General features: G+C 41.5%; 1 protein-coding gene across 3 annotated transcripts in view; it reads right to left on the reverse strand.

Annotated features, from left to right (window-relative positions):
- The window catches only part of HSF2BP (heat shock transcription factor 2 binding protein), a 127,514-nt gene that overhangs the window by 98,948 nt on the left and 6,115 nt on the right, over nt 1-22,451 (reverse strand). For 2 of the 3 annotated variants that reach the window (XM_054468924.2, XM_054468925.2), the window contains exons 4-5: nt 13,383-13,486; nt 2,383-2,532 (exon numbers count right to left, since the gene is read on the reverse strand). In XM_054468924.2, coding sequence (XP_054324899.1) covers nt 2,383-2,532; nt 13,383-13,486 — 254 coding nt within the window. Of the gene's footprint in view, nt 1-2,373; nt 2,533-13,382; nt 13,487-22,451 lie in introns of all 3 variants that reach the window. The other variant, XM_054468923.2, reaches the window with a different exon arrangement.

The raw sequence follows: 22,451 nt of genomic DNA on the forward strand, positions 1-22,451 counted from the left end.
AAGTAAATGGGAAGAATTCACTCAAAATGTTAATAAAAATATACTAGAAAAACATGCTGTCTATTTGCTCTGGGCATTAAACCAGAGGTGTTCAAAGCTTTAGCATAACTTTTTTCAAAAAAAAATCTTAATGGAAACATGTAAAAGAGGTAAAGACTGGCTCCTCTGGTAGTTTAAATCTTCATCACTTGGCAAAAAGCATTTCCAAGTTTGAACCTCTGAGTTACTTCCTTTGGGGTGCTAGAGTTCTGAAGAAGAATTTTAAAACCAATGTACATTTTAACCCAGTTAAAAAATGGAAATATTTGCATTTACAAATGATATAAGAAAACTTCATGGATGATCAAATAATCTAAAACTGGGTTGTGGTGATGGTTAATGCAACTCTAAAAATTTGCTAAAAACCACTGAATTGTACATTTACAATCTTACAGTATGTAAATTAAACCCAATAAAGCTCAACAAACTTTTAAAAACACATTTAGTCGTTCCACCTAAAGTCAAACACAACTGTTATTTCTATTAGCAGTAAGTAATTTCTCACTGGTTTCCTGCCACACATCCCCCTCTTCACCTTCATTTCCAGTCATGATCACGCCGTGCTCCCAAACACCGATCTTTTTTGGCTCCTCTTGTCCCCTCCAGGTGCCCACTCTGCCCGGCCACCACATCTGCCTCAACTGCCACAGCTCTCATACATGTTCCTTCTTTCCCATCTCCCCTGCAGAGGGCCGAGCTCACTCCAGCCAGACCAGCTAGAACAACCACCTCATCAGTCATCCTGTCTAGACACGATGTGCCACAACTCCACCTCCTAATCCATCCTCACGCACTGTCAGGTGAATCTTCCTAAAATTCTGCTCTTATCCTATCACTCTTTTACTGAAAAACTCTTAGGGAAAATCCAGTCTTCCCACCTACAGGATGAACCATCAACCTGGTATTCAAGGTCCCAAAGTCACATCCCAACCTACGTTTAAGCTTTATCTCCCCACTACTCTATTACATTAACTCTCCACTGTGTCAACTGACCTACTCACTGTCCTAAAACAAACCCACCCATTTTCTGCCATTTCTACCTATTCATCAAGGCCCATTTCAAATTTATCCCCTTCTGTGAAGTTCCCTGATAAACGCCTGCACACATGCATACATGTGCGTGTGCACGCTCCTACACACACACACGCTCCCACACACAGAATGCCCCCACACACACATGCTCCCACACACACACACACACTCCCACACACACACAATGCTCCCACACACACACACACGCTCCCACACACACGCTCCCACATACACAGGCTCACACACACACACACACACTCCCCCACACACATGCTCCCCTACACACACGCTCCCCCCCACACACACACGCTCCCCACACACACACATGCTCCCACATACACACACACGCTCCCACACACACGCTCCCACACAAATACATGCTCCCAGACACACACGCTCCCCACACACACACATGCTCCCACACAGACACGCTCCCACACACACAGACACGCTCCCACACACGCTCCCACGGTCACACACACACGCACATGCTCACACACACGCTCACACACACACGCTGCCACACACACACAGTTGAACCTTGAAAACAAGGGTTTGAACTGCACAGGTCCACTTACACAAGAATTTTCTTCAGGAAAAGTTACACCGAGTGTGTCTGCTGCTCCAGCCTCCCCTTCCACCTCCTCCACCTCTACCACCCCTTAGACAGCAATGCCAACCCAACCACTCCTCTTCCTCCTCCTCTTCAGCCTACTCAATTTGAAGATGATGAGGGTGAAGACCTTCATGATGATCTAACATACAAAAAATGTAATGTGTTAATCAACTATTTATGTTATCAGTAAGGCTTCCAGCCAACAGTAGAGAGAGTCAAAAGTTCTATGTGGCTTTTCAACTGTGCAGGGGGTCAGCGCCCCTAACCTCCATGTTGCTCAAGGTTCTGCATCTATATGTATGTGTGTGTGTATGTGTATGTATAAACACACACACACATCTACATACATGTATATATGTTAGATAACATAATATTCAATAAATACTATATTAACCATGAGATAATATATATAAAAGCACTTTTGATCTTGTTAAACACATGGAAAGTATTAATACTGAAGTGGTAATATGTCCACATATACCACAAGGTCTCCTGGAGAGAAGGGATCTTATTTCATTCACTTTGCATCAGGTTACAATGAACCATATATGATAGGTATTCAGTAACTAGTTGATGAATGAACAAAAGAAAATGGAAAGATATGGACTTAGTCTTTAAATGCCTTAATAAGCTATATGCTCTAAGTTACACAAGCATTAATCAACAATATCTGAGAGCCCACTGACCATACTTACTCCTCCCAAAATGGCCTTGACGACTTCCTCACTGCTGGAGACACCCCACAAGAGGGTACAGGCTGCTGCTCCCATTTCTGTGCAATACTCTGCCTGCTGCAGGAGTTGCTGCTTCGCTTCATTCAACTGCTGTCGAAGAGCCAGTTTCTCCTAAAAGCAAAACAAAATCGAAAAATAAATAATAGCATTCAACCTTGACATATCTTTATTACATTTCCTCTTTCACAAAGATATTTATTAAAGAAATGCACGTATAATTATAGAAAATAGTTGCAAATGAAAGCTAGTCCTAAGAGAGCCATAATCTATATCTACAAAAGAAATTTCAAAGGCAAAAATATTTGAGAAATATCTGAGGAAAGAACGTACTACCACATTATGGCTGATAAACCCACAGAGCTGAATTCATCTGCTTTAAGTAACTATATGAAATATCTCAAGCCCCAAGTAACTATACCCAGAACCAGCACCAACCAAGGCTTCTGAACAAAAACAACCTCACAAAGCAATTTACCCAGAAAGCAACATTTCTAAGACAGGAGACTGCCTCCTCCAAGTGGCTCACTCCATTGAAAAAACGCCATCTGCCAGAGGCAGACACCAAATAAAAGGCACTTGGACATCAGGATTTGTAAAAAAAAGAAGTACTTTAGAAAAACTCATTCTGTATAAACATATCCTTAAGTCCTCATGAGAATATTGCCAAAGGTGCCAGTAAATATAAAATACAATCTGTGAAACTAAACAGGGAAAGAAAACCTAAAACCTAAGACCAGGTAGGAAAGATGGGAGGAGGGGCAAAAAGAAGTGTGAAGGCTGGGAGTCCTATTCATGCCCTGGTGCAGCAAGCCAATGCCAGTCTAAGAAGATGGAGGCTAGGAAGAGTTTCCTACTCTCCCACCAGCAGTGTCTGAAGTGACCTGTAGCTGGGCAAGTCTCCGCCATGGCACTCTTCACAAGGGAAACACAGGGAATAGCCGTCCTGATGGCCCTCCTGACAACACAAGCACACTTCGAGGATTCCCCTTGAGTGTACTGCTAGAGTGATGGGGGGCTTCCTGTCCTCTCCAACCACCAGCACCAGGTACCTGAAATTCCCTTAAAAGGTGATACCATTTCCTGATTTAATACGACAAAAACTGAAAACTATAAAACCCCAGTTAAATTCATTTATACCAAATGTAATTAGTTACATAAACAACAAAGTTAAAGTATATTAAATGTTGTAGATTTTCTTTTAGTGAGATAAATACAAGACAAAGTAGAGGGGGCTTTTCACCCCTTGGAGGAAAAAGGGAGCTTTGGAGCTACAAATCAAAACTGTTGACCTCATAACTTGGATTAGGGTGGCCCACTCATAGTTACCTGGAGACAATGCATTTGGCACACAGAGATTCATACACATTCATACATATATGCACACATGTATTTAAGAAAAAAATGGCCACTGAGCCTCTGGCACATGCTAATACTGCATCATGTGATCTGTCAACTCTGGGTTTTTAATGTCTTCATTATAACAATAATCTGGACTCCTAGATTCATCCTTCCAGTGTATGTAGCTGAACACAAGTCATGGTGACACATGAAGAAAACTATGTCAAGCACTTCCTTTTGGAATTCTAGCTTTTCTCACAACTTAAGCTGTCTGCATCTCAGTTAGTCAGGATATGGTGGTTCTTCTGCACGACTACAAAAAGACTACTGAGAAGAACCAGGAAGGACTTTGCTCACTACAGTCACATTTGGTAGTTGCAGGAGGATATTTTCCCCAACGCAGGGTTCCACACATAGTACAATAATATTAAAAAAAAAAAAAAACTCAAAGAAAATCATAGCATTCCCAGTAACATCAAAAATGAGAATAATTTTTTAAAGTGCAAGACCTATACAATGAAAACTACAAAGCATTACTGAGAGAAAGTAAAGAGCTAAATAAAGAGATATACCATGTTCAAAAACTGGTAGGATGTCAATTCTTCCCAAACTAATCTACAGATTCAACACAATCCCTATCAAAATCTCAGCAGACTTCTGTACAAAGTGATAATCTGATTCTAAAATTTCTATGGAAATTCAACACTCAGAATATCTAAAAAATTGTCTGAAAAAGAAGAACAATGTTAGAAGACTAACAGTGCCTGATTTAGAGGCAAAAGCAAACTAACTATAAACCTACAGAAATAGAACCATTGTGGCATTGCTATAAGGATGGACATATAGATCAGTGAAACACTGACATGTCAACTGATTTTAACAAAGGTGCCAATGCAATTCAATGGAAAAAGGATAGTCTTTTCAACAACTGATGCTAAAACAACTGAATATTCATATGCAAAAAAAAATTAATTCAAAATGAATCACAGGGCCGGGCGCGGTGGCTCACACCTACAATCCTAGCATTCTGGGAGGCTGAGGTGGGTGGATTGCTTGAAGTCAGGAGTTCAAGACTAGCCTGACCAACATGGTAAAACCCGTCTCTACTAAAAATACAAAAGTTAGCTGAGCATGGTGGCACGGGCCTGTAATCCCACCTATAATCCCACCTACTTGGGAGGCTGAGGCAGGAGAATCGCTTGAACCCAGGAGGGGGCGGTTGCAGTGAGTCGAGATCATGCCACTGCACTCCAGCCTGGATGACAGAGCAAGACTCCATCTCAAAAAAAAAAAAAAAAAATCATAGGCCAGCCGCAGTGGCTCATTGTACCTTGGGAGGCTGAGATGGGAGGATCAAGACCATCCTGGGCACCACAGTGAGACCCCATCTCTACAAAAAAAAAAAAAAAAAAAATTTTTTTTAAATAGCCAGGCACGGTGAGGCTGAAGTAGGATCACTTGAGCCTGGGAGGTTGAAGCTGAAGTGAGCCATGATCACACCACTACACTCCAGCCTAGGTGACAGAGCAGGACACCATCTCAAGAAAGAAAAGAAAAGAAAAAAGGAAGGGGGAAAAAAGAGAAAGAATCATAAACATAAATGTAAAATTTCTCAAAAAAAATCATTATGACCATGGGTTAGGCAAATATTTTTTAGACATCACAAAACCATGACCTATTAAAAAATAATAATAAAGTAAGTTTCATCAAAACTTAAAAGTTCTACTCTTCAAAAGATACCTTATAAAGAAAGTAAAAAGACAAGCCACAGGCTAAGAGAAAGTACTTCTAATCACATATCTAAAAAAGGACTTGTGTCCAGATTAAAGAATTCTTACACATCAACAACACAACCTAACTAAAAATCGGCAAAAGATTTGAAGAGATATTTAACCAAAGAAAACATATAAATGTGGCCGGGCGCGATGGTAATCCCAGCACTTTGAGAGGCCGAGGCAGGCGGATCACTTGAGGTCAGGAGTTTAGGACCAGTCTGGCCAACATGGTGAAACCCTGTCTCTAATAAAAATACAAAAATTAGCTGGGTATGGTGGCGTGTGCCTGTAATCCCAGCTGCTCAGGAGGCTGAGGCAGAAGAATTGCTTGAACCTGGGAGGTGGAGGCTGCAGTGAGCAGAGATCACAGCGCTACACTCCAGCCTGAGCGAAACCCTGTCTCAAAAAAAAAAAAAAGAAAGAAAGAAAGAAAGAAAAATGAAAACATATGACTGCAGAAAAACTTGTACACAAATGTTTATAGTGGCATTAGTCATAACAGTCAAAAACTGGAACAGGACAAGCGAGGTGGCTCACACTTGTAATCCCAGCACTTTGGAAGGCCAAGACGGGCAGAACACTTGGAGCCAGGAGTTCGAGACCAGCCTGGCCAACATGGCGAAACCCTGTATCTATAAAATAAAAAAGAAAACTGGAAATAATCTAAATGCCCATCAACTGGTGAATGGATGAAGAAAATGTGAATATCCATCCAATGGAATATTGTTTTGCAATAAAAAATAAACGATGTATGCTATAACACGAATAAACCTTCAAAACATTATGCCAGACACAAAAGACTACATATTATATACATATTATATAATTCTGTTCCTACAAAATATTCAGAAAAGGAAATCTAAAGAGACAGAAAGATCAGTGTTTGCCTGGGGCTGTGCAAGAGAGCAGGGACTAATTGCAACAGATATGTGATGGAAATGTTCTAAAAGTTGATTGGACAAAATCCAACACTCACTAATTATAAAAATAAATAAATAAATAAATAAAAATAAAAGTTCTCAGTCAGGCCCAGTGGCTCATGCCTGTAATCCCAGCATTTTAAGGAACCAAGGTGGGAGGTTCACTTGACGAGAGAGGAGTTGGAGACCAGCCTTGGCAACACAGCAAGACCCTATCTCTACAAAAACTTCAAAAAAAAACAAAATTAGCTGGCCATGGTGGCATATGCCTATAGACTCAGGAGGTTCAGGCAATTGGATCCTTTGAGCCCAGGAGTTCAAGGCTGCAGTGAGCTATGATCACACTACTGCACTCCAGCCTGGGCTACAGAGTGAGGCCCTGTCTCTGGAAAAAAAAAAAGAAAGAACAAAGGAACTCAGCAAACCCGGAATAGAGGGGAACTCTCTCAATTTTATAAACGCATCTGCAAAAACCTACAGCTAAAATCATAATTAATGCTGAAAGACTGAATACTTTCCCCTGAGATCAGGAACAAGGCAAAGACATCTACTCCCACCACTCTTACTCAGCACTGTACTATAGTGCTGGAAGGCCTGGCTACGCAACAAGGAAAGAGGAAGAAATAAAAGGTATACGAAGTAGAATGAAGAACTAGAACAGCCCCTATTTGCAGATGACATGATTGTCCATGTAGAAAATCTCAAGAAATCCATAAAAGAACTCCTAGAAGGCATAAAGAGTTCAGAAAGACTACAGGGGCCGGGCGCGGTGGCTCACACCCGTAATCCCAGCACTTTGAGAGGCCAAGGCAGGCGGATCATTTGAGGTCAGGAGTTTGAGACCAGCCTGGCCAACATGGTAAAACTGTGTCTGCACTAAAAATACAAAAACTACCCAGGCATTACAGGTGGCGTGCATCTGTAATCCCAGCTACTCGCGAGGCTGAGGCAGGAGAATTGCCTGAACCTGAGAGGCGGAGGTTGTAGTGAGCTGAGATCATACCACTGCACTCCAGCCTAGGGGACAAGATAAACAAACAAAAAGCAAACACATTTCTATGTGCTAACTAAAAAATGGAAACCAAAATTAAAAACACAATACCATTTACAGTTACTCCAAATAAAATTAAACACTTAGGTAAAAATCTAATACAAATGTGTATGCTGAAAATAATTAGGTAAAAATCTAACACAAATCTAGATGCTGACAATAATTATAAACTGCTGATGGAAGAAATTAAAGACAACTTAAAGAAATGGAGAGACATGCTATGTTCATGAATTGAAAGATTCAACATAGTAAAGATATCAATTCTCTACAAACTGATCTATAAATATACCACAATTTCTATTAAAATCCCAGCAAGGTTTTTGTAGACATAAACAAGCTTACTCTAAAATTTATGGGGAAAAGCAAAGGAGCTAGAATAGTTAAGGCAACTCTGAAAAAGAGGAATGAAATGGGAAAAATCATTTTATCCAGTGTTAAGGCTTACTATGTCGCTACAGTAATCAGAATAATGTATTATTGGTGCAGGAACAGATCAAAGTACCTGAGTAGAGAACCCACAACAGACCCAGGCCAGTATGACTGAATTTTGACAATGGTGCAAAAGCAATGCAATGAAGGAGAGAGAGTCTTTTTGAGAAACAGTACTGAAGCAACTGGACAACGATAAGCCAAAGAAAAAAATATTAACTTGAACTTAATCCTCATACCTTCTACAAAAATTAACTCAAAATGAATCATAGACTTAAATGTAAAATGTAAAACTATAAAACCATTAAGAAAAAAGAACGGGAGAAAATTGTGCAGACCTAGAGCTATGTGAAAAATTCTTAGACATAACAACAAGAAAACAGTCTATAAAAGGAGCAATCAGTAAATTGGACTTCATTAAAATTTAAAACATTCGCTTTTTGAAAGAACCTGTGAAGATGAAAAGAGCACAAAACATATACTCAGCAAAGGACTTGTATCTAGAATATATCAAGAGCTCAAATGCAAAAGTAAAAAAAGAAAAAATCCAATTAGAACATGGGTAAAAGACACGAAAAAAACATTTCATAAAAGAGAATACACAGACAGAAAATAAATGCATGAAATGATGTTCAACATCATTAGCTATCAGGGAAATGCAAATTAAAACCACAACAAACCTATCAAAATGACTAAAATTCAAAATAGAATAACACCAAATGCTGGTTAGGACATGGAGAAAGTGAATCACTCATAGATTTTTGGTGGGACTATAAAATGGTACAGCCACTCTGGAAAACAATTTGGCAATTTCTTCCAAAACTAAATGTGCACTTACCATACAACCCAGTAATTGTAATCTCAAGCATTTATCACACAAAAATAAAGACACACATTCACACAAAAACCTATACATGGATGTTATTTAGTGTCTTTATCAGTAATAGAAAAAAAAAAAGTAAGAACTATTCAAATTTCTTTCAGTGGAGGAATTGCAACATATTGCAAACAAATTGCAACATATACATACCATGGAATATGAGGCAATAAAAAGAAACTAACTAATGATACATGCAACTTGGATGTATCTGAGTGAAAGTCAGTCTCTGTCAGGCACCCGTGGCTCATGCCTGTAATCCCAGCACTTTGGGAGGACAAGGCCAAAGGATCAATTGAGCCCAGGGGTTCAAGACCAGCCTGAGTAACATAGCGAACCTGTCTCTACAAAAAAAATTAAAAATTAGCTAGGCATGGTGACATGTGCCTGTGGACCTAGCTACTTGGGAGGCTGACATGGGAGGATTGCTTGGGCCCAGGAGGTCGAGGATGCAGCGAGCCATGATCCTGCCACTGCATGTCACTGCCTGCGTGACACAGTGAGACTCTGTCTCAAGGAAAAGTCAGTCTCAAAAGGTTATTCTACGTTATGACATTCTTGAGATAACAAAATTAGAGACGGAAAATGTATTAGTGATTGCCAGGGGCTAGGCAGAGAGAATGGGGTGGATATGGCTATAAAGGGGTAGCACCAAGGAGCCTTATGGCGATGGTACAGTTCTGTGAGTGTGGTGGTGGTTACATGAATCTACAAATGTCATAAAATTGCACAGAACTATGTACATACACACACACACAAATGAGTACATACAGAATTGATGAAATACAAAGAAGTCCAGGTGAAACTGGTGAAACCTGAAAGCTGTTAATTGTACCAATTCCAATTTCCTGGTTTTTATCTTCTACTACAGTTATGAAAGATATCACCACTAGGGGAAACTGGGTGAAGGGTATAGGTAACTTCCCTGGACTTCCCTGGACTTTTTGAAACTTCTAGTGAATCTATAAGTAAACACAAAAAAAATTTTTTGTTTCCAGTGGGATTGGACCAAAAAATTTTAACTAAAAAAAAAAAGCTGTATAAATTTACTAAAAACTATCAAACTATACAATTACAATATATATAATTACAATGCAAAAAAAATTTTGTGGTACAAAATATACCTCAATAATGCTCTTTTAAAGAAACAATAATCAAACCCTGATATATTTTCCTGTATAAAGGAATACTCATACATAACAGTTTATCAAGCACAAAACTCCCAAGATTTCTTCAATATCTTTCTGTAGTTCATTTCGTATTTTAGCTTAACTACAATTTTTCTTTTAAAAGTTTCTTGGCTCACTGCAAGCTCCACCTCCCAGGTTCACGCCATTCTCCTGCCTCAGCCTCCCGAGTAGCTGGGACTACAGGCGCCCACCACCACGCCTGGCTAATTTTTTGTTTTTGTTTTTGTTTTTTTTTAGTAGAAACGGGGTTTCACCGTGTTAGCCAGAATGGTCTCGATCTCCTGACCGTATGATCCGCCCACCTCAGCCTCCCAAAGTGCTGGGATTACAGGCGTGAGCCACTGCGCCCAGCCAATATTCTCCAACAGTTGTGCCTTTACCAGGAAGCTGGGATCTTTTTCCTCTAAAGTTCAAATGTTGCTACTGCCAGGACTCTTTCCTGGCCCAGCCTCCTCACATCATAAGCAGGTATCAAGACCCAGCACACCTCCTCCACTGACCCAGCAAAATCTCTGTGGAGGAAACATCTCCACCATGGCCAGGGACAAAGTCTTCCTTGTTTGAGTAGCCTTTCTCTAGAGGTTCAGAAGCCGCTTGCTCATACATCACACTTTATGATTTTGGTTCCATACTTTGTTTCTGACCTTTTCTTACATATTGAACTCAATAACTTCTGCCTTTTCCTAGTGATTTTTCACTCATACAGAAGTACTTGCTAGCAGCCAGGTGCAGTGGCTCACGCCTGTAATCCCAGCACTTTAGGAGGCCAAAGTGGACGGATCACCTGAGGTCAGGAGTTCAAGACCAGCCTGGCCAACATGGTGAAACCTCATCTCTACTAAAAATACAAAAATTAGCCAGGCATGGTGGCATGCGCCTGTAATCCCAGGTATCCAGGAGGTGGAGGTTGCAGTGAGCTGAGATTGCGCCACTACACTCCAGCCTGGACAACAGAGCAAGACTCTGTCCCAAAAAAAAAAAAAAAAAAAAAAGTACTTACTAGCAGTAATCTAATTTAGGATCTAGTTCCTGGATTCTTTCCTGGGTTCTCAATTCTATAGTAAGTTTCCAGGGCCAGGTGCAGTGGCCCACACCTGTAATCCCAGCACTTTGGGAGGCCCAAAGCAGGAGGATCACTTGAGCCCAGGAGTTGAAGACCAACCTGGGCAACACAGTGAGACCCCATCTCTATAAAAAAATTTTAAAAATTGTTTCCAAAATTAAACAATAGAATTGTTCTTGTAAAAAATAAAAATTAATTAATTAAATTTAGCTGGATGTCATGGCACATCTCTGTAGTCCCAGACACTCTGGAGGCCAAGGAGAAGGATCGCTTAAGCCCAGGAGGTCGAAGCTACTGCAACTATTATTGCACCACTGCACTCCAGCCTGGCAACAGAGCAAGACCCTGTCTCAAAAAAAAATAAAAATAATAAAATAAGTTTCTAGAGTCCCTCCTCATGATCTGTACAGGCCTCGACAGAGACTACAGCAAAGGCTACAGATAAGGCAGCTGCTAAAAGAGAAATGGCCTTGTTACAGCACCCTTGCAGGAGCTTTCCTCTGTATTCACCTTGCAGGGGCTTCTCTGTATTCACCTCGCAGGAGCTTCCCTCTGTATTCACCTTGCAGGGGCTTCCCTCTGTATTCACCTTGCAAGAGCTTCCCTCTGTATTCACCTTACAGGGGCTTTCCTCTGTATTAAATTGGACTATTTAACAAGATTTTTAACTATAAATAGGGAATAGTTGGGTAAAATATTCCCACATTTTAAGGTCAAAGTTCCAGGGCAACAAAACCCTAGTGATTTCAAGCTACTTTACCATGGCTGTTTCCTTCTTCTCAGTATGCATTTACTGGAATGGCTTCTTCCTTTTCTTTTTTTTTTTTTTTTTTTTTTTTTGAGACAGAGTCTCGCTCTGTTGCCCAGGCTGGAGTGCAGTGGCACGATTTCGGCTCACTGAAACCTCCACCTCCCAGGTTCAAGCAATTCTCCTGCCTCAGCCAGGCTGGTCTCGAACTCCTGACCGCAAGCGAACCGCCCACCCTGGCCTCCCAAAGTGCTGGGATTACAGGCTTGAGCCACTGTACCTGGCCTGTTAGTACTATTATTATCCAAAATAAAAGTATATCCAGGCCCCAAATTTTATAAAAAGTGTCAGAATAGTTCTAGTTGTATGGAAAAGGAAGTTATGCCACACAAAAAGTTAAACTAAGCAATTTTTAAGAAATAGTTTCTCTAATATTTATATAAAATATAACTGGCTATAAATATAATAATCCCCAAATTAATTACATGTACTTCTGATTTAATACATCTATGTCCAACTATAAGATATTATGCACATGATTTTCTTCCCCCGAGACTCTCATCACTATGGTTTGGATGTGGTTTGTCCCCCGCAAAGTCATGTTGAAATCTGGACCCCAACGTGGCACTCTTGAGAGGTGGGGCCTAGTGGGAGGTATATGGGTCATGCGAGTGGATTCCTCATGAATCGATTAATGTGCTCTCTGGAGAGTGAGTGAGTTCTTGCTCTCACAGGAATGGATTAGTTTCCCTGACAGCAGGTTGGTAAAGAGTCTGGCTTCCTCAGTGTCTCTCTCTTGCTTTCTCTCATGATGTGATCTCATCACACAGCCCGCTCCCCTTCTGTCATGATTTGAAGCAGCCTGAGGCCCTCACCAGAAAAAGATGCCCAATCTTGAACCTTCCAGCCACCAAAATCTTGACATAAATAAACCTCTTTTCTTTATAAATTACTCAGCCTCGCTGGGCGTGATGGCTCACACCTGTAATCCCAGCACTTTGGGAGGCCAAGGCGGGCAGATCACGAGGTCTGGAGAGCGAGACCATCCTGGCTAACACAGTGAAACCCCGTCTCTACTAAAAATACAAAAACTTAGCCAGGCGTGGTGGCGGGCACCTGTGCCAGCTACTCAGGAGGCTGAGGCAGGGGAATGGCGTGAACCCAGGAGGCGGAGCTTGCAATGAGCCGAGATCGCACCACTGCACTCCAGCCTGGGCAACAGAGCAAGACTCTGTCTCAAAAAAAAAAAAAAAAAAAAATTAATTACTCAGTCTCAGATATTTTGTTATAGCAACACAAAATGAACTAAGATAATTATGAACCTTTATGTTGTAGGGCAGATTTTTAAACATAAAAGTTAAAAGATACCAAGTGAATGATCTACGTGTTAAATGGTTATAAAATCCATCTGTTCAACTACATTCCAACCCACTCAGAATACATACATTTACAAATACAATTTACTGAGGATTAAGAGTAAAAAACTCAGACCCACTGCTTATCATAAGTGAAAGGCTGTAAGCCAGCCCCACTTTCTGGCTTGGTGAGAGTCTGTCCCTGAGCATGGTACCTTCTTCTCTCTTATGTTGTCAGCCTGCACGGTTTCCAGGCGGGCTTTAAAGTGCTCACAATCCATTTTCAGCTGCTCTAATTCTTGCTCTTTCCTTTCCAGGTCTAGGAGAAAGACATAAAATTACTCAAGATATTTCAAGTCACTAATCTCTCCCTAAGCATCTATTTTGCCCAGTCTTGACTTAGTAAAATGTGTACTGATTTCTTAGCTGAGAATATTTGCATTTCTTGACTTCTAGCCTGTCCTTGAATAACTAATATTCTAAAAGTCCTGTTCTCTAAGTTCATCTCAGTTTTTAGCCCACAGCACAAAGGACTTTGGTTGTTTTCTGTTTTGTGTTTTTACGGTTTCACTTTACTGCCAGACTAGTACTCAAGGCTTCAAGAAAACACGTTATTTAAAGGACGGAAGGCAGAGCTGAGAAGCCCGACTGTCTCATGGCACAGACTTGTCGCTACTCCATGGAAAGCAGAAGGCAGCTCAGGGAGTGCACGGGGCCAGCACTGGCTGATTCACAAAGCTAGTGTCACCCACTGGCAGACTGACTCCATGGGAACAACTGCAGTAGCAGGCACTGGAGAAGGGAAAGAACAGTGATAAAAATGAGAAAATGCTATAGTGAAAGAGTGGAAACTACATATTACTTCCTCTCCACCGCACTCATTTAGTTGATGAGTCAACAACAGCCAACAAAAATCCCAAAAAAATCCACGTGAATAAATCAAGCAAAAGTATTACCAAACTTTAAAATATTATGTTGCAAAAATACTGACATTCAAAGAAACAAATACATAATACAAATTTTTAAGTGTTTGATCTCAAGAGCTAGGAAATCATCAGTTTTTATGCCAACATATACCAAGATTTGAGTGTGCTAAGAGCTAATGGTCTAACTTCTTTGATTAAAGTAGCGATGCTTTAAGACAGTGATTCTCAAACTTTAGCGTACACCAGAATCCCTGAAGGACTTGATAATACAGAGTCGGCTGGGTCCCATCCACAGTTTCCAATTTGGAACATCTAGGGTGAGCCTGAGAATTTACATTTCTAACAAGTTCCCAGATGAGACTCATGCTGCCTGTCTGGGACCCACACTTTGAGAACTACTTCTGGGCAATAACCTGGTCTCTCATCACCAATAAAATAAAATGAACACGCAACACATGACCAGCAACAGCAACAAGGGAACCCATCCACAGGAATGTGAAAGAGCAAAAAAATGGAGAGTAATGGAAGGCAGCTACCTAATATTTGTCACATGAAGGAATTTCACTTCTTTACACATTCTGTCTCCTAATGCTTGAACTGAGAAAAACACAAGGCAACTCTGGTTATCTGTCTCATTCTTGTACTGTCACTTGCGATGAGTGAGAAAGCCTCAAAGAGCCAGGCACCTGGAAAATGGAACATTACTCCACCCTAGAGGAGAAAAAGCTCACAGACACTTCCTCAACTATGTGCAAACAAACGAGAAAGGGGTAGGGGCTTTCAAATCTAGGGGTCTGAGAGGACAAGAGGAAGCCAGAATAAGAAACTTGTGGGGACTGCTTAGAACCACATATGTATCCCCAAAGCTCTAAAGGAAATGTTAATAAAGGAAGAAAGCAAGCTAGTCTCTAAATTTTCTAGAGACCCTGTCCTAGAAGAAAAATTCAAACCTAAAAGTAAATATTCAGACCACCTAAACATTATAAAATTGGCTGGCAAAGCTTCTTATAAAACGTGTTTCTTAGGGGCCAGGCTCGGTGGCTTACACCTGTGTAATTCCAGCACTTTGGAAAGCTGAGGTGGGAGGATCACTTGAGGCCAGGAGTTCGAGACCAGTCAGGGTAAGACTCCCATCTCTTAAAAAAAAAAAAAAAAAAAAGTGTTTCTCAGAAATAGAGCAAAGTGCCTTTGGACTATTTCCTCTCCCTCAAATCACTGTTTCATTTTCCGCTCTTTTAAGAAATATTGTGCCACACTGACTTTTACTGGAATTCTTGATTTTATCCTAATCCTAGCCAAAAAATCAACTAGCAAGCACTATGCTTTAAAAACTACATACTTGCATTATTTGTAACAATGTTAAATGGAAATACATTATTTATACACATACACACTACAATCATCATACGAAATACCACCTATGGTCATAGACAAAAATGAACAAACTGAAAAACTAAGATGAAATCTGTGATTTAAAACTTTTTCTTTGCATTTAACTGTTAAATTTGGCTTCTACTATTAAACTATATATTACTCAAACATAGTAAAGGAGATAGGAAATCTCTACAAGCCTTATGTGTAAAAACCTGTGGGAATTAACTTTGACCACCCCAAAGGGCTCTCTTGCATGATGGTAATTTCATAATCACTTGTTCTAGACAACTGTATGCAACCGTAGTGTAAGTTAACATACCAAAGGGACAGGGTTAACACATCCCACTCTACCGTAGGCAATCTCATAGAATTCCAGTCAGTCATCAGGGAGGCCACACCCATCTACGCCAGGCTCCTGGGGAGGTGGCAAGTGCCCTTCTGCTGTATGAGGCCGCCGCCTTGTGGCCAGATGGGAGCATTGCTGCTGCCTCGGAACAGAACCCTGACCTTGCATTTTCAACTTGGCCCCACTGCATGCATGCTACCTAAAAGCACCCTGAAGGCAGGGATTTGCATAGGTTTTCTTCTGTGCCTACTCTCCAAATGTCTATATGTAATAAAATAGACAATACATAAATATTTGTCACATAAATTTATTTCACTTCTTTATACATTCCTTCTGCTAATCTTTGAACCAAGAAAAACACATGGCTACTTTATCTGTATGTCTCATTCTTATACAATAAGAATATATTACTTTTATATTTTTTTAAACCCAGAGACAGAAATAATATGAACAGTGAATATTACAAACAACCTAAATCATAGACCATTTAAACATCTATGTATCTTCTGAAACAACAATTTTTTTTTTTTCGAGACGGAGTCTCTTTGTTGCCCAGGCTGGAGTCAGTGGCGCGATCTCAGCTCACTGCAACCAACGCCTCCCAGGTTCAAGTGATCCTCTCAACTCAGCCTCCCGAGTAGCTGGGACTACAGGCGCCCGCCACCAACCATGCCTGGCTAATTTTTGTATTTTTAGTAGAGACGGGGTTTCACTATGTTGACCAGGCTGGTCTTGAACTCCTGACCTCAAGTGATCGGCCCATCTTGGCCTCCCAAAGTGCTGGGATTACAGGCATGAGCTGCTGCATGCAGCCCATAATCCTTTCTTAATACAGGTCTAATAACATGAGAATGGCTGTGTCTCTTGATGCTCAACTTATTCACAGGGAGGGTACAGAAAGCTAGAAATGAAAATAAGGGTTTCTAAAATACTAATCAAAGAAAACTGCACAAACGGCGTCAAATTTATCTTACCATTTCTTTATCACCTGGTATGTGAGGTCAGGAGTTCAAGAGCAGCCTAGACAACATGGCGAAACCCCATCTCTACTAAAAATACAAAAATTAGCCCGGCGTGGTGGTACACGCCCATAGTCCCAGCTACTCGGGAAGCTGAGGTGTGAGGATTGCTTGAACCTGGGAGGCGGAGGTTGCAGTGAGCCAAGATCATGCCAGTGCACTCCAGCCTGGGCGACAGAGCAAGACTTCATCTCAAAAAAAAAAAAAAAAAAAAAAAGAAAAAAAAAAAAAAACTAAAATCAATCTTGCTGAACTCAAATTAATTCTGTTGATTTCCCAAACCAGAGTCAGGGAATTTTGCTTTTCATTCACTGACACACATATATGACATGAATAGCGGAGTGGTCACTGATGATATTCAAACACTACACACCTCTTCCTCCTCCATCTTGGCCACCTTTCCACCTTCTCTGTCCATAATTTCGCCAAGTGTTTTTTTTCCTCTACTTTCTTGTGTTCTGGACAATCTCCACCCTGATCTGTGCCCCAAGAGGCAGATGTGAAGACCCACAGCAACAGGGCTCCCTCGTCCTATGGCTTCCTGTTGGATGCAGTAGCAGCCCCGCAGGAAACTGGAGGACTGGAGAAGATGACTAAGGGTGGGACATGTCTCCCCACTCCATCCTCCCTGCTGGGCTTCATCCTTCTGGGTGAGGTCATTAGGTGCTGTCAAGCATCTTGTCCGGCGCAACGCCTCTCACCACATCTGGTACCTCTCTCCCTTCTCCTGCTTCTTCAGCCCAGGGGAGGCAATGGCGCTCCACTCGTTAAGTCCTGGATGCTTCTTTCTCCAGGCACTGCTTCCCCGAACCCTGATCACACTTTAATCTCTTCAGTCTACTCTGTTTACTGCTTTTGTCCCTGCCAGGATGTGGATGTGACACACTCCTGATGTTCTTTCATCTGGGCCACAATAAACTCCGAGTCAAAGTAATAATCCTTTTTTGGTGCTGACTCTTTGGTTCCACTCTTCATGGATATTTCTCAAGTTCTTATTTCTATAGACTACAAATAATTCTTCCCAGAACTGAAATGGGGGTACCCCATATCAAACTCTCAGGAAATTAATCTCAAAATATCCTACACTTTAGAAATCACATAGCACAGTGGTTTTCAAATCCTACTGCTAAGAATCTAAGAGTACCTGGGGAACAATTACAGTCCCATAAACATTTAATTAACATCTCCATTTTACAATGTTGTTTAAACTTTTTATTAGGAACTTCAAATTCACAAAAACTAATGCCAAAACAAAATGCCTGTATCTCTCTTTACCCAGACCTACCTACTATTAACATTTTGTTTGCCTCATTTGCTCATCATTTATTTATTTAATTAAAATTTTTTTTGAGATGGAGTTTCCCTCTGTTGCCCAGGCTGCAGTGCAGTGGCATCATCTCAATTCACTGTCACTTCTGCCTCCCGGGCTCAGGCGACTCTCCTGCCTCAGCCTCCCAAGTAGCTGGGATTACAGGTGTGCTGACCGCACCTGGCCTTTTGTTTGTTTTTTGGTTTTGGGGTTTTTTGTTTTGTTTTGTTTTGTTTTTTTAATTTAAATACAAAAATGAGCCAGGCATGATGGTGTGCACCTGTAGTCCCAGCCACTCGGGAGGCTGAGGCAGGAGAACGGCATGAACCAGGAAGGCTGGGGTTGCAGTGAGTCAAGATGATGCCAACGCACTCCAGCCTGGGTGACAGAGGGAGACTCCATCTCAAAAAAAAAAAAGAAAGAAAAATCTGTTGGTCAAATATCTCACCAGCGTATCATGGCTGCACTGGTTTGCATTCACTGCTGATATTTTCAATGACCAAAACAAGGCTGGTTCACATTAACATCAAAAAATACATAAACAAATAAATTTTAAAAGGTTAAAATTATTTAACATTTTAATTATTTCAGAAATGAGGCCAAAATTTTAGGTGTGCTGTCAACCTACAAAAATTATTCCAGCTCCTCTGAGACTGTCAGTGAATATCTGACTGCCACTAAGGTGCCAAATTGTCAAATGCAGCATAATGCATGAAAAGTGTTTTCTGTAAGACAATGAAGATTTAAACAGACTGAATGGCTTTTTTATTATTTCTCTCCAAAATGAACAATTGCCAACCAAGGAAAGCAAAGAATTGCTAGATCTTAGCGATTTAATTGTAAAACAAAAATATCTGACTCCTCTTATTTCAAGCTTCATATCAGTTTAATTAGAAAGTGTCTTCATGTTGCTAGGTGAACTATTTCAAAACAACCATCTGCAACTCCTTATCTGTGGTATTGTGTCTTCTTGCTACTTCACAAGCAAAACGAAAAACGAACTGGATGCTGAAAGTGATCATCCAAATATCTTCCAAAATCCCTGATACTAAATTTTTGTTTTCATCACACCACCTTCATTGTACTTACTGATTTTATAGGTGAATGTTCTAAAACTTAATTTAAAAAATAAATATCCAGAAAATACAATTTTCATCTATTTTACATCTAGAACCATCATATACTGTTATACAATTTTTTTTTTGAGATGGAGTCTCACTCTGTTACCCAGGCTGGAGAGCAGTGGCGCGATCTCGGCTCACTGCAAGCTCCGCCTCCTGGGTTCACGCCATTCTCCTGCCTCAGCCTCCCGAGTAGCTGGGAATACAGGCGCCCACCACCACGCCCAGCTAATTTTTGTATTTTTAGTAGATACAGGGTTTCACCATGTTAGCCAGGATGGTCTCGATCTCCTGACCTCGTGATCTGCCCGCCTCGGCCTCCCAAAGTGCTGGGATTACAGGCGTGAGCCACCGCGCCCGGCCCATAAAATTTTATTTATAAAAAAAATAGGATTTTCCTGGTTTTAAACAAATTTTTGATACCCACTGATTTATTCACCACTGTTGGATGAATGAAGCACAAGAAGGGATGACAGAAAACAGAGGGTGATATTTTACTAAGTACTTAAGTGCCACTACCTTAACAAGTCAAATGGAGGTTCCTATAGTGTTTTCAGGCTTGCTTTTTTTTTTTTTTTTTTTTTTTTTTTGAGACAGAATCTCACTTTGTCACCCAGCTTGGAGTGCAGTGGCATGATCTGAACTCACTGAAACCTCTGCCTCCTAGGTTCAAGCGATTCTCCTGCTTCGGCCTCCTGAGTAGCCGGGATTACAGGTACATGGCATCACACCCGGCTAATTTTTGTATTTTTAGTAGAGATGGAGTTTCACCTTGTCGACCAGTCTGGTCTCGAACTCCTGACCTCAAGTGATCTGCTAGCCTTGGCTTCCCAAAGTGTTGGGATTACAGGCGTGAGCCACCGCACCCGGCCTGGTTTATATCTTTTGCAAACATAGGTGAGTCTTACACAAACCTCCCTAAACTTTTCCCAAACTCATGAAGTGACAATGGCCGAGCCAGAAGCTAAGCTGCTGGGCTGTGAACTGGAGTCTCTCTTCATTTCCCCAAGGGTTCACATAGTTTCCCACACCATCTGAGGAGGTGTTATTTACTGGGGACTCCCATGAGCCAGGCACAGTGGCACACACCTTACAGAGCTTATCTCATTTTAAACTTTGCCATAGCCTATGAGGTAAGCATTACTGTCCACATTTTGTAGACACTAATCAGCAGGCAGTATATAGATGATCCCGTATCTCCATACTCTCACTGCCAATCATAAATCATGACACTTTGTCCTGACTTCACCACCGAGACTAATCAAACGTCCCTTCCATTCCATCCATACAGCCACAGTCCCACACACTAATGGAACCCACGACCTTCCTTGACGAATGCTCTAATTCATCTTCCACCCAATTCCTCAAACCTATCCTACACTCACCTATAAAAACCATTCTCCCAAAAACGTCATTTTGATCGCTGTTTTGATGGTTATTTCCATGTGGTAATTTCCAGTTGACTCTCATCTCAAATTAAAAACAATCTATGATTGTCTTCCATAAACTGCTCATTTTCCATCCCTAATTCTGCTATACCCCCAATCCTTACTCCATACAGCAATCAAACACTAGCTGATGAACCTGCAATCGGTCCTGCTCAATCCCACGTGTGACTTTCACATGCCACCGCCCTGGCCTAGAATATCTTCCCTTCTCCTCCTAACAAATCATGTCTCTCCCCAGTACCCATCAACTCCCTAAGACTCTCAGGCAACACCTTCGTCAGTATTATTGCAAACTGCCACTTACCTTGCCCAGTCCTCTCAAAGGTAGATGCTGGGCTAGAATCAAAATCAAGCCCCATTCACTACTTGATGTGTCACCTCAATCCTCTAGCTGGCTTACAAGTTACTATATAGCCTAAGCCCATCCAAACAAAACTATATCCACACTCTAAAAGAAACTTCTCAAATTAGGTCTACTCCTTCCTGCCTGCATTCATTCCTACCTTCAGGTTGCCTTTTGTCACTGCTTAAGATTGGAAGCACATGGTGACTCATGCCTGTAATCCCAGCACTTTGGGAGGCCGAGGCGGGCAGATCATTTGAGGTCAGGAGATCGAGACCAGCGTGGGCAATATGGTGAAACCCTGTCTCTACAAAAAATACAAAAATTAGCCAGGCGTGATGGCAGGCGCCTGTATTCCCAGCTACTCTGGAGGCTGAGGCAGGAGAATAGCTTGAACCCGGGAGGCGCAGCTTGCAGTGAGCCAAGATCACACCACTGCACTCCAGCCTGGGCGACAGAGCAAGACTCCATCTCAAAAAAAAAAAAAAAAAAAAAGCAAACTGAAAGTGCACATTAACCTCTAGAAGCAAAAGGAGTGGATACTGGACCATAGGGCTAGTGGGAGAGTAGAAGAATCAGTATGTTAAATGGCTCTTGCTGCCACAGTACAATCGTGAATTTCCTTTGTAGAGCTCTATTCTTAGAGTCATGTCTAGCATGATTAGCCGAGGAAGACAGGCTTGTGGGAAGGTTTGGGGAGGGCCATCAGATCTAGGCCTTATAAAAACAAGAATTTTTGTTTTTCTTGATGTTGCCTAAATGGTAAAAACTCAAAAGCCAAAATTAGATAAAAGATGCCTCTGGAGGCCACAGTAACCCTCCTGGAACCAGCCCAGCCCAATCTGATCCTTCCTTTCTGTTAACACCACGTTTCCTGGAGCACATGTGAGTTTCATGAGATAGGACTGCAAACTAGAAAGAAGGGCATCAGGCCAGGCGCAGTGGCTCATGACTGTAATCCAGCGCTTTGGGAGGCTGAGGCAGGCAGATCACCAGAGGTCAGGAGTTCAAGACTAGTCTGGCCAACATGGTGAAACCTGGTCTCTAACTAAAAATACAAAAATTAGCTGGCGTGGTGGCGCACAACTGTGATCCCAGCTACTCGGGAGGCTGAGGCAAGATGAATTGCTTGAACCCAGGAGGCAGAGGTTGCAGGGTTGCAGTGAACTGAGATCATGCCACTGCACTCAAGCCTGGGCAACAGAGTGAGAGAAGAGAAAGAGAGAAAGAGAGACAGAGAGAGAGAGAAAAGGGAAAGGAAAGGAAGGGAAGGGAAGGGGAGGGGAGGGGAGGGGAGGGAAGGGAAGGGAGAAGGAAGGAAGACAGAGAAGGAAAGAAGGGCATGCAGAGACAGTAGGGTGCTCCCTCAAGACCAAATAATCAGGCAGGGAGATAATG

This window comes from Pongo pygmaeus, chromosome 22 (assembly GCF_028885625.2).
Source record: "Pongo pygmaeus isolate AG05252 chromosome 22, NHGRI_mPonPyg2-v2.0_pri, whole genome shotgun sequence".
Lineage (NCBI taxonomy): Eukaryota > Metazoa > Chordata > Mammalia > Primates > Hominidae > Pongo > Pongo pygmaeus.